The 16,416-nt window shown below is 40.4% G+C and overlaps 1 protein-coding gene across 1 annotated transcript; it reads left to right on the top strand.

Moving 5' to 3' along the window:
* The first annotated feature begins 3,232 nt into the window (after nucleotides 1-3,232).
* Nucleotides 3,233-15,637, top strand: LOC132999975 (protein polybromo-1-like). Its single transcript, XM_061069786.1, has 30 exons — nucleotides 3,233-3,773; nucleotides 3,884-3,946; nucleotides 4,690-4,838; nucleotides 4,968-5,065; nucleotides 5,175-5,322; nucleotides 5,424-5,573; nucleotides 6,029-6,145; nucleotides 6,229-6,297; nucleotides 6,384-6,482; nucleotides 6,566-6,651; nucleotides 6,739-6,824; nucleotides 6,918-7,134; nucleotides 7,867-8,008; nucleotides 8,161-8,255; nucleotides 8,356-8,635; nucleotides 8,971-9,076; nucleotides 9,184-9,823; nucleotides 9,952-10,163; nucleotides 10,276-10,461; nucleotides 10,628-10,785; nucleotides 10,869-11,120; nucleotides 11,210-11,355; nucleotides 11,658-11,815; nucleotides 11,928-12,111; nucleotides 12,336-12,537; nucleotides 12,648-12,849; nucleotides 12,956-13,108; nucleotides 14,114-14,157; nucleotides 14,444-14,636; nucleotides 15,236-15,637. The coding sequence occupies exons 3-30, from the start codon at nucleotides 4,698-4,700 to the stop codon at nucleotides 15,397-15,399; spliced, it is 4,728 nt and encodes a 1,575-aa protein (XP_060925769.1). The 5' UTR covers nucleotides 3,233-3,773; nucleotides 3,884-3,946; nucleotides 4,690-4,697; the 3' UTR covers nucleotides 15,400-15,637.
* The last annotated feature ends 779 nt before the right edge of the window (nucleotides 15,638-16,416 follow it).

Consider the following 16,416-nt stretch of genomic DNA (forward strand, 5'->3'; position numbering starts at 1 on the left):
GCATTACCCTTAAATTCTCTGTGAGCTTTTATGCAGTTGTGATAAAAAATATATATAAAATCTGTAAAGTTTCGTTTATATGACTTATTAACCGTATCCTGTCTACTTTGGGGACTGCAATGACACTATTGTTTATGTAAGATGATAATGGTTTGATCCACAGGTTTTAATTAGGCTAATTATTTTATTTATTTTATTTGATTATATCATGGAGAACAAATGCAAAACATAAAATACAGCCTCAATCCAACACAGGACATGAATATGTTAAGACAGAAATGTTTAACCATATTTAAATGAAAAAGCAAATTGTTGTGACACACACTGCATGAAAAAACGGATGTTTGATTAACACCTTATTTAATAATGCATGAGACTGAAGCAGGAAACTCATAAATAATCCTAAAAGGTAATTTGACCCATTTTCATGGTGTCATCTGCTGCCTCACACATGATAACAATAAAGACTCCCCTGTGTCCATATGTCTCTTAATTGATCTCTCTGGCCTGTTGTCAGTGTTTATGTTGTGAACCTATTGATTTTCTATTTGTGTAACTACTACAGCGCTCCTTCTAAGCTGAAATGAAGTGTCTCTCACCCATTCCAGCATCTTTTGTTTCTCAGCTTGCTCTGCTGACGGAGTGTGTAAACAAATATCATGGTTTGCAGCAAAGGAAACAGGCTTTCGTGGTGGTTAAGGATCCTGTGTGGAGTTTGCATGTTCTCTGGGTACAACACCTTCCTCCCACAGACCAAAGACACGCAGCTTAGGTTAACTGGAGACTCTAAATTGTTGTGAATACGTGTGTGAAAGGTTTGTGTCTGTTTGTTAGCCATGCGATATGCTGGTGACATGTCCAGGGTGTACCACACCTCTCTCCCAATGGCAGATGGAGCTGGCACCAGCTCCCTGCAACACTTAAAGAATAAGCTATGTAGATAATGGTAGCATGGGAACATCAGATAGTATCAGATTCAGACACCTTTCCAAGTATAGTTTATTTTTACTCCAAATCAGCTTGTCCTCTCAACATAGAGTTTATGCTGCTTAAACAGTTAAACATACTGAATACTATCATGTTATTTGTGTAGAAATGAGTAAAACTCTGTATCACTACCTTGCTTGACCTACATTTTTCTGATCATCAGGTCACCTCCTCTGTTGTCTGTTTATTGTTGTGCTGTGACACTTGTTCAGAAACTCAACTCTATGCTTAATGATTATTGTCATTAATACAGTTGGTCATATCTCAGAAATGTTGTATAACCTGCTGGCAACTTTAGGAGTGGCAACTTTGAATCTTTTCAAGGGCGGACTAAATAATTAAAGGATTTTCTTTCCTTTTATTTTTTAAAGTTATCTCTTCTTCAGTGTTTCCTATCTGGTGAAATCCTTTAAATGCAAGTCACCATCTTCTGCCATGCCCATTGTCATTGATATTTTACTGCTTTCGGCCTGTTAAACAAAGCTAACTCTGTCATTCCCTTAAAAGTGCAGTGTGTAGGTATGAGTGACATCTAGTGGTAAAGTTGCATGTTGAACCTGTTTACTTTTTCTAGTCTGGGCTACTGTAAGAAACAACCAAATTTAGATGATTACACACTAGTGAAAACAAAACTATAGGATTATTTCATAGATATATATATATATAGATAGATAGATAGATAGATAGATAGATAGATAGATAGATAGATAGATAGATAGATAGATAGATAGATAGATAGATAGATAGATAGATAGATAGATAGATAGATAGATAGATAGATAGATAGAAAGAGAGAGAGAGAGATAGATAGATAGATAGATATAGATAGATAGATAGATAGATAGATAGATAGATAGATAGATAGATAGATAGATAGATAGATAGATAGATAGATAGATAGATAGATAGATAGATAGATAGATAGATAGATAGATAGATAGATAGATAGATAGATAGATAAATAAATATATAGATAAATAGACAGATAGGCAGTAATGGTGACTGTCTGGCAGCCCAGTAGCAGGATCCCTTTCATCTAAATCTTACACACTTTTCAGTTAACTAGTTTAGGAACTGTGGGATCAGTAAGAAGCGGTTTTGTAACGTCGTCTAGACTGGTTCTTCTTTTCTCCTCTTCTTCCTCACAATGGTAGACAGTCAAATTAAAATCAAGTAACCGGAAGTGCGTTTCACTCACTGTGTTTTCAGCGACATCGTTATTTTCCATCTCGACACTGTGGCGTGAAGAACACTTCTAAACATTGAGATCGTCACTATTTTGCAACCTGCTTATCAAAAACAAACCTCACATTAAACAGAAACGAAGGGAAATGATCACTGTGTCATCAAAGAATGCGTTTTGAACTCCATGGACAATCACGCGGGCTTTTATTGTGAAGGCGCCCAGGCGGAACAGGTAGTTAAAACCTTTGCTGACTTCACACCTGTGTCTCGGCGTATAATCGATAAGTGATTGGTTTTGTTGATGGTAAATATTTTGTGGGTCTGGTAACGCGCGGGCTGAAGGTAAGAACTCGAACATGTCGCCGGGTCTCACCGAGGTTTCCCCCCGGGGGTCGTCGCTGTGTTTACCGGCCGCTCCGTGCGGCTGCTGCGGTGTCTTTGTGTCTCACTGATGCTGGAGGCTAGCGGTTCATGGAGCTAACGTTAGCCCCGCGGTGCTGCCTACCTGGCCGCTCAGAGTGACTGACAGGCGGGCAGGTGGGGGGACAGCCGCCGGTCTGTGTGTTAGCTTAGCTGCCGCGGCTGTGTGCGGTCAGTCACACCCACAGACAGGTCAACAGACAGGTCAGTACTGCTGAGAGAAATGCATCCAGGTCCAGGTGTTGACAGTCAGCTGGAGGGATTCGAACAGTGCACACTGGAACACCTACATTAGAGCAGCTGCTGCGTCAAGCTGGGAGTTGACCACTGTGAAGCAAAATTCATATTTAATGGTCTTAAACTTTAATATTTAATCCGGATTTCAAGTTCACAACAATAATTCATGTTAATAATTCCATGACACCCCCCCCCCCCCATTCTATTGTGGCCCCTCCAATGGACATAATAGTAATAATTATAATTACAATGTCATCTGTAAACCTTTAAGTTCATGTAAAACGTCATTCGATTTTTCTTCTTCCACAATACTAAAAATAAACATCACAATTCGGTTATTCAGTTGCACCGTTTTCTTTTCATCCAGGTGAGTCTCTATGTTTTTCTTAGGGGTGATCATGATAAAGATTTACATATTGGTCCATATCAATATTTATCACGTTAAATTATTAAATTCAAAGGCAGCTTTTTGCTCCTGAGTGAAGGCTGCAGTTTTAAACTCTTCTTTATAAGCAGAAAATGACGAAGATTTGATAAACAGCAACGTATTTTATAAATGTGATGAAGATCTTCTGCACAGATGTCTGATGAAGATGACTGGATTTCTCTTCGGTGTTCACTGTGGTGGATTAAAGAACTTGACGAGCCTCAGTTGTCATTACTTGAATATAAAAGGTTATTACAACATGGATCTCGTGACAGCGAAGATTCTTGGTCTAACGCACATTCTGACGGTCAAACCAAAAAGCTCAAAGTACAATAGAAGCATTTCAGTGTTATACCAAATGGGAGGGAGCAGATGGCAGTCTGCATCTCTGTACAGGAAGTTGTAACACAATGTCCTTTATGCTCATGTGATACAGACTCTCAAGGTTCACCTTATCTCAACACCAGAGACGGGATGGCAACTCCTCACACATAACTATAAAGCTTAATTCTTAAAGGTATTAGATGGTCTAAGAGTAACACTTTCAATAGTATTTATTGAGATAATTATTTACTTATGTTGTTTTATTAAGTTGTAGGATTGTGATTTGTGTTATTGTCCTTATAGTGAGACACAAAAACCACGTAACAGTTTCCTGCTCACTCAGTGTCCATCCGTCTTCACTGCCTGGTAAGACCTGTCATGTTCAGCTGGTATCCTTGTGTATTTCATCAGACCTTCTGGAAGGAATCTGACTGAGTGATAACATGATGGCCTTAATTTAGACAACAATCACAGTTCACACTGTTTAAAGATGCAAAACAGAAAAGTTAATAATATAATTTGTCCATACAGTATGGTTGTACTTACAGTAGCCAGCTTCTGAGCGGACACATTAAGCAAAGCATTCAAGAGGAGAAAGAAGTGCTTCCAGATCTAAATGTTGTTAGTCCGAGGCCGAGTTTCACAATCAAAATGGTTTTTATATTAAAATTTGATCCACGGTTCTGTGAGGAATCATGAAAGAAAAAAAAACCTTTAGACAAAAGATTTTAACTTAAGTTTGATACGTTACAGTTTAACCATAAAACTTTTTAAATGAAAAATAAACTAACGATAATAAGAAAAAAAACAGAAATACAACCACATATAGAGAAATTTGATTAATAAAATAGATATAATTTCTCTTTCAAATCTAAACATAAATTATAATATTTTCTACATTGTTTGAAATAAAACATTTTGATATTGGTAAACATAAACAACACTGATATGCCATGAAAGGCACATTTCGGGTTTAGGGTTAGTTTCATGAGCCAAAGAATAAATGGCTCAGGCTCTTTTATATTATGTTTATAGCGTCAATCTAAGCTCTGGTTCATTTCCCCTGTAGTGATACTTGTTACTCTATCGGTATTAATCTTTACTTCTAGGGTTCGCCATGGCCTTGAAAAGGAGACGGGCGACATCCCCTTCTAGCAGCGTGAGTGGAGGAGATCTTGACGATAACCAAACTGCAGCGTTAGTGACTTCAATTGGGCGAAAGAGGAGAAGGACCGCAAACATACCGACTGTGGATCCTGTAATTTGACTAATTTGAGTTCCTGTATTGTGAATCGTCAGAATTATACTGAACTATACACAGACTGATTCAGTGGTCGCCATAGGAAGGGATGTGGATATTTTTCAATTTCTGTTCCTTGCTTTGCAGATCGCTGTATGTCATGAACTGTACAACACAATCAGAGATTACAAGGATGAGCAGGGCAGGATGTTGTGTGAGCTGTTCATTAGAGCCCCGAAACGAAGGTGAGGGCAGACACGAGCGGTCATTAGACATGTGCTTATAATTACATTTTGGACATTCTTTGACATCATTCAAGTAATTGAACACAGAAATATTCTCTAATTCTTTCAGGAATCAACCAGACTACTACCATGTGGTGTCTCAGCCGATTGACATGATGAAAATCCAGCAGAAATTAAAGATGGAGGAGTACGATGACGTTGAACAAATCACCAGTGACTTTCAGCTGTTGTTTAATAATGCTAAAAAATATTACAAGGTAAAACAAATATTGTAAGAAAGAGCACAAGACTATTTAGTGTTTGACCATGACTCAGTATATGCACTTAAATAAATATACTGTATCCTGCTTGTGTGTAGTCCGACAGTCCTGAGTACAGGGCAGCCTGTAAACTGTGGGACCTCTACCTGCGGACCAAGAATGAATTTATCCAGAGAGGAGATGACGATGACGATGATGAAGATGGCTACGACGCACAAGACAACCCTGCAGGCACCACTGAGGACGAGGTGACACTCATTTATTAGGATTTCTGATTTCATTCAGTACCTCTGCAAATAAGACCCATCACTGTGCAGTGTGAACCTTGCTACATTCATTTGCATAGTAATATATGAATAATTTGTTTTCTAAAGTGCGATGAAAGCTTAAGATTGCACGCTGACTTTATACCACGATAATAACGCTCACTGTATATTGATATCTCACTTGTGTTTTTCTCAACTCCTGTAATTGAATTCAAATGATTTCCATATGTTATTATGTTTAAGTTGTTTATTTAACATTATATAGGTCAAGTGGCTCCCACTCTAAAATAGTGTCAGTTTAATAAGGATATTATCACAAAGTGAAACCACGCTGAATGCAAATTTTGGGTGGTTTGTCTGTAAATACTTTGCATATGTGTGACTGCGAGTGGTACTGTGTAACTTCCTGGTCTAACCTATGTGAACAAATACGACAGAGTGCACCCACCTGTTTGAAAGAGCTCCTCGAGCAGCTCCTCGACGCTGTGGTGTCTTACACTGAGCCGACTGGACGTCTGGTCAGCGAGCTGTTCCAGAAGCTTCCCTCCAAAATGGTACAAACACACGTTCACAGTATGACATCCTCAGTGAAATGGGCGACTTGGTTTTGATGTGTTGTTTCACTTTTTTCATTCAGCAATACCCAGATTATTACGCCATCATCAAGGAACCAATCGATCTGAAAATAATCGCTCAAAAAATTCCGGTATGTTAAATGACATTATAATCTATTATTTTCCCTTATTACAACATTTTGTTGATAAAATGTTGAATAAGTGTATTTGCTGTTAGTTGGGCCAGTACAGGAGTGTCAGTGTCATGGCTAAAGACATCGATTTGCTGGTGAAAAATGCCAAAACCTATAACGAGCCTGGGTCACAGGTGTTTAAGGTGAGTGCGTGAGGTAATATATTTTACAGTAGATAGGATGCATTTGAAACACAGACCCTATATGACGTACTCTTATGTTCCAGGATGCAAATACCATTAAAAAGATTTTTACACAAAAGAAGTCTGAGATGGAACATGGAGAACCAATCAAGTCCAGCATTCGCATCAGGTAAATAGGGAAAAGCTCTTGCAGTAATGTGGAAGAAAGTAAGAAAATCTATATTTATAAAAATGTTATGCTGCTGCTGCTCCTCAGGAATAGAAGGACAGCACAAGGAGACCGCCTCTCAGCCATCACCATGGCTCTGCAGTATGAAAGCGATGAGGAAGGCATTCTTTCTGGTACAATCTCAATATCAAACATGGTTACAATACTTTGTACAGTGAAGCGTTGCTACAATTTGACAGATCTGTCCTACTTTCCGTATTTCTCAGGGTCCGTTCACTATGACGAGGGGGAGTCCGAGGCCGAGAGTATGACCTCCAACATGGACATGAGCAACCCCATCTTCCAGCTGTATGAAGCTGTGCGAGGTGCGAGGAACAGCCAGGGTCAGCTGATCTCTGAGCCCTTCCTGCAGCTGCCCTCCAGGAAGGACTACCCGGACTACTACCACCAGATCAGCCAACCCACTTGTCTCCATCAGATCAAGTATGCCACTAAAATCCCTGACGTGAATCTATGTGTATATTTGTCACATGTTGAACAACATTCATGTGTATTTGTGTGGTATCAGTAACTACAGCATTGTTAACGACATTCATACGTTTTCATATATTTTTTACACTTCCGTTGATTTTTTTGTTGTAGACCTTTTTAGAACTTAAAAAGGAAATACCCCAGAGACAGGTTTAGCTAATTTGCCTCTGAGAAAGTGTTTTATTGACTTATGGGTTTAACACCTATTTAGATTAGATGTTGCCGTATTTACAAAAAACTCTAAAAAATAATTTTACAACCAGTGTGTGATTTTCATTGCATAGGTTGTTTTAGCTCTGGAATTAAAAAAATCTCAGGATTAATAAACAAATGCAGCAATCGTCTTAGATCTTCTTTTTATTAGTGTATCAATGGATACAGTGAATTTTTAACAAAGATAAGTCAAAACATACCAGAAACATTAAATATGTCACATTGAGTAGTTTGTGGTGCCTTACCCTTGATATTTTAGTGGAAATGTTTATTAACAATCTTAGAAATGTGTCTTTCAGGCAGAAATCTGAGGAATTAGTTCATGTTTTCATCATTGATTCGTTTTCTTTTCTTTCACCAACATTCTCTCTTTTTTTATTTTCTACCCCTACGGCATCACACACATTCACTGTACAGTACAGTATTTCTGTGCCCTCCTTCCCAAATGTGAGAGCCCGTAACTCCCCACAGGAACAAGATGAAGAGCAACGAATATGAGAGCGTGGAGCACATTGACTCTGACGTGACGCTCATGTTCGAGAATGCCAAACGTTACAATGTCCCTCACTCCTCCATCTACAAGCGTGCGCTCAAGCTCCAGCACATCCAGCAGGTCAGTCCCAGCTTCCATTGTCACTGTTTTTATTTTATTTGACCACTTCTTGGTTTTGTGTGCATGTTCTCAAGTTAATTTCTGCCAGATTGATGCTATTTTTCAGATGCGCTGTAACAATTTGAGCTACATGTTATTTGTTGTCTGTCTAGATTAAGAGAAAGGAACTTTTACAGAGAGATGATGATGATGGAGACAGCATGCTCTCCTCTGCCACATCGGACACCAGTAGTACAAAAAGAAAAAGGTGCACTTTGTCACATTTTACTTTCTAAACTCACAGTAGTGCATTTTTTTTTAGTGGTTGTGTGAAGGAAAGTGACAGCTGACTTGCATTTCATTTCCAGTCACAAGAAGAATACAAGGAAAAACCGGATGAAAACTCTTTTAGCCGCGGTGACTGAAGCGCGAGAAGCCGTCACCAGTCGAAGACTGTGTGACCTTTTCATGTTCAAGCCCTCGAAAAAGGACTACCCCGACTACTACAAGGTCATTCTGGAACCGATGGACCTCAGGACCATCGAGCACAACATTCGCTCAGATAAGTACATGACTGAAGATTCAATGCTGGAAGATATGAAGCTGATGTTCCGCAATGCACGGCACTACAATGAGGAAGGCTCCCAGGTAAGCTCGAGTTTTTCAATCCTTAATGTTCCTGAGTAGATTAGATAGACTGTAGATGGAAACCTCAGTGTTGTTATTAATTGTAAAGCTGATTTCAGACACTTAATTATTCTCCTGAAATTATCCAGAGACGCTGCATGTAATAACGTTAATGTCCAAGTCAATTTTTTCGACTTTTTCCTCCCAGAGTTAGCTCTTGTAAGATAGTCCAGACCCTATAGTGTGGACAATCTCCTGAGTCCATGTCTGAAAAACTGTTAAATTAAAAAAGTGTAGCCTAACGTTTTTACAAAAACGTAGATATCCTAAAGATAAATGTCTTTGTTGTGTTGAAGGTCTACAATGATGCTGACGTCTTAGAGAAGATCATGAAAGACAGACGCAAGGATCTTGGGCCAGCGACTGATGACGATGACATGATGTCTCCAAAGTTGAAAATAAGTACGTCCCTTAGTCACCAAGTTTTTCTTCGTATGAATCATATCCAAGAAAATGAGAATAGAAATAATGGTTGCTAATTTTACATAATACATTTTATTTGATTGTAGGAAAGAATAGCATTACTTTGAAGAAGTCCAAGTATCTAACACCCTTACAGCAAAAGCTGAATGAGCTTTACGAGGCTGTGAAGAACTACACAGATAAGAGGGGCCGTCGTCTCAGCACCATCTTCCTGCGGCTGCCGTCTCGGGCCGAGCTGCCGGACTACTACATAGCCATCAAGAAACCTGTGGACATGGAGAAGATCAAGAGCCACATGTTGGCTAATAAGTACCAAGATGTGGACGCGCTGGTAGAGGACTTGGTGCTCATGTTCAACAACGCCTGTACCTACAACGAACCAGAATCTCTGATTTACCGCGACGCTCTGATGCTGCACAGGGTGCTGCTGGAGACGAGGCGTGACCTGGAGGGTGGAGACGACGCCCACGTGCCCGATGTGCCCCGACTCATCCAGGAACTTATCCGCAGCCTCTTTGTTTCTGTGCTCAGTCACCAGGATGACGAGGGCCGATGCTACAGTGACTCACTTGCTGAAATTCCCGCCCTTGATCCTGCCAACCCTGAGAAGCCACCTCTCAATTTTGATATCATCAGAAAGAATGTAGACCGAGGGCGTTACAAGAGGTTGGACGTTTTTCAGGATCACATGTTTGAAGTGCTGGAGAAAGCCAGACGATTGAATAGGTGAGGAACTGTTGACCATCATGTGCAAAACCAAATCAGTCATCGGATCACCTTGGAGCATTAATATTGCAAAAATAATTAGATTAAAGGAAAAGTCAACCTATTGTTATGCATTTTGTTCATTACAGGACCGACTCTGAGATCTTTGAAGATGCTGTGGAGCTGCAGCAGTTCCTAATCCGCATCAGAGATGAGCTGTGTAAGAATGGAGAGATCTTGATGTCCCCTGCTCTCAGCTACACCTCCAAACATCTGCACAGTGATGTGGAAAAGGAGAAGAAAGAGAAGCTACCCAAGGAGTTCGAAGAGGACAAAATCAAGAGGGAAGAAGAGACAAGGGGTATGCAGTTGAATATTTGTTAAAGTTCTCAGTGCATAGAAATTCTATCCCATCATGCTTTGTGTCAGCGTTGACTTGGGCCTTGTTTCACTGGGTCCTTGTGAATTCCTAGAAGCGGAGAAGAGGGAGGACTCAGCTGGCGGATCATGGCAGTCCAACCTGCAGCGCACGTACAGTCAGGACTGCAGCTTTAAGGACAGTATGTACCATGTGGGAGAATACGTGTATGTGGAGCCTGCAGAACCCAACCTCCAGCCCCACATCATCTACATTGAACGCCTGTGGCAAGATGACACTGGTCAGTTTCTCATGTGAATCATAAAGGAATCAGTTTTTATAAGAAAATCAGTATTCTGCAGATTCTGCAGATTCGTTTTTTCATGTACAATATCTTCAATCCATGTTCTTTTTTAATGAAATCCGATCTAATTCAGTCAGTTCTTTTCCGTCTCTGACAAATACAGGTGAGAAGTGGCTGTATGGCTGCTGGTTCTACAGGCCAAACGAAACCTTTCATCTTGCTACTAGAAAGTTCTTAGAGAAGGAAGTCTTTAAGAGCGACTTTTACAACAAAGCTCCCATCAGCAAGATTCTGGGCAAGTGTGTGGTCATGTTTGTGAAGGTAAATGCTTGATTTTTTTCCATCTATATTTGTTTGGCGTGTGGAGTGAATGCTGACTAAATGTTAATGGTGTGATATTTAAGGAGTACTTCAAACTTCACCCAGAGGGCTTCAGGACAGATGACGTGTACGTTTGTGAGTCGCGCTACTCGGCCAAATCCAAGTCCTTCAAGAAGATCAAGATGTGGACGATGCCCCTGAGCTCTGTTCGGTTTGTTCCTAGGGAGGTGCCCCTCCCTGTTGTCCGTGTGGCGTCCATGTTTGCCCCCAATCAAGAGGAGAAACCACCAGAGATTGCTGATGAAAGCAAAATGATAGATGGTATTGTAGACAAGGTATATGTCAGTAGGTTATTTCTCTATAAATGGTATAAATACATTCAAAATTGCACAATACTGTTAGTTAAACCTTTTTATTCCTGCAGGAGAGGGAGGATGTTACAATGGAAATGAGCAATGGAGAACCAGGGTGTCGGTACTACGAGCAGCTCTTCTACAACAACCTCTGGCTCAAAGTGGGAGACTGTGTCTACATTGGATCTCATGGACTAGTGCGCCACCGTGTGGGCAGGTAGAGTTAATGCCTTTATGCTTCACAGTGCTTCCAGTGTATTACAATGGTTATTTATGCTCTGAAGTGGATGTAAACATTCAGGTTAGACTTCATGAATGTTGATAAATTGTTTAAATTAAATTATAATAATAATTAAATAAATGCTATTTAAGTCAAACACACAAAATACCTCCTTCTCATCAATCACAAACATAGGAACGTTATAATTGCAGTGTTTTGTTAATTTATTTGCAAACATTTAGAGGTTATCTAGTTTCAAGTGCATCTATTGAGGACTGTTTTATGAATGTATTGAACAGGATTGAGAAAATGTGGATGCGCGATGGAGCAGGCTACTTCTTTGGACCCATTTTCATTCATCCAGAAGAAACCGAGCATGAGCCGACTAAGATGTTCTACAAAAAGGAAGTGTTCCTCAGCAACCTGGAGGAGAATTGTCCCATGACTTGCATCATAGGTACCCTGCGCACATTATATCGTATTGAACTGAATATCAGCAATTTATATTCACAGAATACTATGTCTTTGTAGGAGTTCATGGATTTGGGTTGGATTATTTTGTTTCGTAGGGAAGTGCATAGTGTCATCCTTCAAAGACTACCTGTCATGCCGGCCAACTGAAGTGCCTGAAGAGAACGTCCTGCTCTGTGAGAGCCGCTACATTGACTTTGAGAAGCAGATGAAGAAATTCAAGGGGCTCAAGCGCTTTTCACTCTCTGGGAAGGTGGTGGAGGATGAAACCTACTATTTTAGGTGAAAGACCTTTACATGAAATTTGTGTGTCCCACAGGGAATATGGAAAGAAACAGACTGTTAAGTAAGCATGCACTTAAGACACATCTGTCCTCCTTTTCATGGATGGGTGTAATTCGCTCTTTTTATGTGATGCTCTATCAATATTTTTCCTGTCCTTCTAAAATTATTTATTTGGGGATTTTTTGATGAATGTTCATAATAATTTAGATTATCTTCTATAGAAAGCTCATTGTGCCCCAGAAGGAGCCATCACCTCTGCTGGACAAGAAAATAGAGAAACTGGAGGCTAAGTTTGCTGACATGACTGATGAGGAGTTGGAGGATCTTGGGGATGATGATGGAGAGCTTGGGGACCGGTCTCTTCCTCAGATGCAATCTTCCTTGTCTAGTGAAATGGATATCATGCCTTACACTCCTCCACAGGTCAGAACGGAACTATTTCATTACAGATTTCAAATTCTGCCTTACGATAAGTCATTAGGTATCTGGTAGCATTTTCTAAATGGCTTGCTCTTCTGTGTTTTTCTTTTTAGTCTACACCAAAATCCATAAAAGGCCTCTCAAAGAAGGAAGGCTCAAAGCGGAAGATCAACATGAGCGGTTACATCCTGTTCAGCAGTGAGATGCGAGCGGTCATCAAAGCCCGGCACCCAGACTTCTCCTTCGGGGAGCTGAGCCGGCTCGTTGGAACAGAGTGGAGGAACCTGGAGAGTTCCAAGAAAGCCGAGTATGAAGGTTAGATGAACCTTCACTAAGTCTTACCAGACAAAATGATCAGTTCAAGTCGTGATCCAGTTTTTTGTAAAAATTACAATGTTTAAATATGGTACCTGTGTTGCAGAGCGAGCAGCCAAAGTGGCCGAGCAGCAGGAGCGTGACAGGGCCCATCATCAGACGTCCCCTAGAGCAGGTACCCCATTAGGGGCACTGATGGGGGTGGTGCCTCCCCCAACCCCTATGGGGATGCTAAAATCCAGCATGCCGCTTGTGTCAGGTAACCCCTCATAGATGCAGATGGACCCCCAGTGTACACTAGAAGGCTGGATAAGAAGCTACACTGCTTGATTTATTCACCTTTTCTAGTTTCCTAATCTCACTTATGTCAGCATGTTTGTTGTGTCGCAATGTTGTTTTTGTATTTTCTCTGACATCATTTAACCCAATTGATCAAATCAAACCCTGATTGCTGTCATTACTGTTTATTCTTTAACTTTAACATCATACTAGACTTTCAGTGTCTGAATGCATAACATAAAGAGGAATGGCTGCTCTGAAGCATTTTAGAATTTAAACAAAAAAATTATGAATTCATCTGCACGTGCACCCAATTGTTTTTATTGTGCATTTTTCTTCTGTGTGTCCATTATTACCATTCATCTCCATCATAATTATCTGGTGATTAAGTTAAAGCATAAACAGTATATTAACAAATTGCCTGGTGGTGTAGTAGTGATGCATGATTGACTGATGCATGTTGCTGTTTTGTGTTACTACTGTTCCTTCTTAAGAATGTATGACGGGGGCATATAGGTCAGCTATGATGCCCCTAGAAGGCCATGTTGAAGGCATGGTTAGTTTGACTGGCACACTACCACATCACATGGGGAGCCTGTCTTTCCCCGACATCTCCTGCCCGTTATGCCTGGGTTCCCTGGAATGTTGTACTTTGATAAGAGTGCTGTCATAGCCACCTCACCTGCCACACAGTTGCTTCCTGTCTACCAATCTGACTTGCTGGAGGGGATACCTGAACCAATAGGCTGAGGTCCGAAAGGGGGTGACTACTCAGCTGAGAGCATGTAGCCTCAACTGGGGTTTGGTTATTTGTCCTGGTCATTAGAAGGAAAGGCCTGTTGGTTATGTGTCATTGAAAAAAAAAAAATCTGTCGCATTTCTGATTGTTCTAATGTAGATTGAATGAATGAGTGTTGTATTTGTAATATAAGCAAGTATCAAATGACCTGCTGCACCTTTTTGACTGTGTTGAATATTGTCACAGGTGCCAATAGTATGGGTGGACATGGAAACATTCATGGATCCCAGGTAAGCTACTAGGCTCTGCAAGAAAGTTATGTTTGCAAATGATGTTAAAGTGAAAATCCAGTTTCAGTTGTTTAACAGTCATTTTGTAGTTTTTCAAAACCTGTAGTACTTACATACGACGCAAACCTGGTGCTCAAAACGATAAACCACAGACCATACACAACCACTATGTGACAACAACTGCAGATTGGGGCTCTTTGTAAATCAAGATATTGATGGAGACACAATGCAGTGTATACTCCAGCCTGATTCAGGGAAATAATAAGACATTTATTATTTCCATTAGATGGGCTCAGGGCAGGCTCCACCACCGTATCCAGGACAAGGCCAACCTGCACTCCAGCAACCGTCCACCCCAGTGTTCGTGTCCCCACCAGCCAAGTCTCAGCGGCTGCTCCACTCGGAGGCGTACCTCAGATACATCGAGGGCCTTACTGCAGAATCCTCCACCATTAGCAAGTGGGACCAAGCCCTCTCAGGTTAATTTTGTGCTTGGCAAGTGACAAAATGATGACACTGTTGGAGATGTATATTTTTCTCGGTCAAGTTAGTCCTGTTTTTTTCAGGAACGTGGTTGCACCTCCATTTGAGCATCAATTTATTGTTTTATTTTCTTTTGTCAAATCTGTGTTTGATGGACTTCTTAGGGACCAAGACATTTTCATTTTTTTACACACTAACTAATGCCTATCATTATTAATGGCACTCATTCCCTGCGCTGAGGAGGTAGTGTTTTCACCCCTGTACTTTAGTTTGTTGGTTGGTTTGTTTGGTAAGTAAAATCACATTAAATATAGATTGATAACCCAGAAGCTTGGTGGAAGAACGAAGTATGGCTCAGGGAAATAGTTTTTCCAGGGAATATTTAATGGATCTTGATTTTGATAAATTAACCACGTTAATGACAATATTTTAGGTGTCACATCTATGTGTGAACGCAATTTTCTACAAGTTAATTAAATGTAAGGGTACTATCAGGCCTTGGCAGAGGTATGCATACCATTATAGTTGTTATTTACAAGTGAATTGATTGTAAACAAGTGAAATTTAAAAGTTTACCTTATTTGCTCACTTTCAGCTCAAAAACAAGACGTGCGCCTGACAAAAGAGCAGGAGAGCAGACTGCCATCCCACTGGCTGAAGAGCAAGGGCGCCCACAAGACAATGGCAGATGCCCTTTGGCGACTCCGTGACCTGATGCTGCGAGACACCCTGAACATTCGTCAGACGCACAACCTGTAGCATGCCCATGCTGTGAGCCTCTGTCCCCAAACCTGTGAGACAGGAAGAGGGTTAACGCTCGCTAAAAGTGTTCACTTTGTATTGTCATTTAAAGAAATGTGTTTGTACCTGTGTAAGCTGCTTTCTGTGTTGAAGCTGTTGCTCTCTCTGTTTTACATTTCAGATATACTGTTCTAAGTACATGATTGTTAAGACTCATTCTGTGATGAATGCTTTCACGATTAAAATGTGAACAGTTCAGTTTGGCTGTGTTCACTTATTTGGATCTGCTGTATGATTTTTGAGATGCATCACTTGAACTGTCACTTGTAAAGAACAATCACACAAAAATAACCCTTAACTGTGACAAGGAATGATGACTGTTAATAATGAAAACTGTAGAGGCCATGTAGGTGTAGGCCAAGGTTTTTCAACTTGAAACTTTCTCCTAAAAGTACAAAATGTCTGTATTTTTCATTGACAGTTACAAAGATAAATTCCTGGTTTATGTCATTCTGATCCTTAGGAAATGTTAAGTTTTACCAGCGTATCACAGGGCCAACATACAGAGACAAACAACCGCTCAAGCTGGGATTTGAACGATGAACCTTCTGCCTGTGAAGTGACATTGATAACCATCAGCCCCTCTTTGAATCATTGTTTCAAGACAGCAAAGATTCCTTTGATCTAGGACCACTGACACTGTAACTCGTTCCATTGATGTAGGCTCCCATCGACGGTTTGGCGAAAGCCTTAGAATAGAGAGATCACACCATTCCCGACCGAGCTGCACTTTTTGATGTATTTTTTGTTTATGTGCGACAAAAACTTTGGGAGTAAGAACTAAGAATAATAGAGGTATGGAGAATAATAATATATGTGCATTCTATGGAAGCCAATTTCCACCACTGTGATGAAGAATATGAAAAACCCTGTATCTCATTATTATGACTTAGTATCTCATCATTTTGAAATACAGGATTAGTATTTTCTTCATCACAGTGGTGGAAATGGGCTTCCATAGCATTCAGTGAATTA

This window comes from Limanda limanda, chromosome 4 (genome assembly GCF_963576545.1).
Source record: "Limanda limanda chromosome 4, fLimLim1.1, whole genome shotgun sequence".
Classification (NCBI taxonomy): Eukaryota; Metazoa; Chordata; class Actinopteri; order Pleuronectiformes; family Pleuronectidae; genus Limanda; species Limanda limanda.

Bases quoted from the DNA above. Each gene is read 5' to 3' on its own strand.
- LOC132999975 (XM_061069786.1), top strand. From the start codon at position 4,698: ATGGCCTTGAAAAGGAGACGGGCGACATCCCCTTCTAGCAGCGTGAGT. The intron at 6,825-6,917 runs GTACAATCTCAA...CGTATTTCTCAG, and splicing joins TGAGGAAGGCATTCTTTCTG to GGTCCGTTCACTATGACGAG. The intron at 11,121-11,209 runs GTATATGTCAGT...TTATTCCTGCAG, and splicing joins TAGATGGTATTGTAGACAAG to GAGAGGGAGGATGTTACAAT.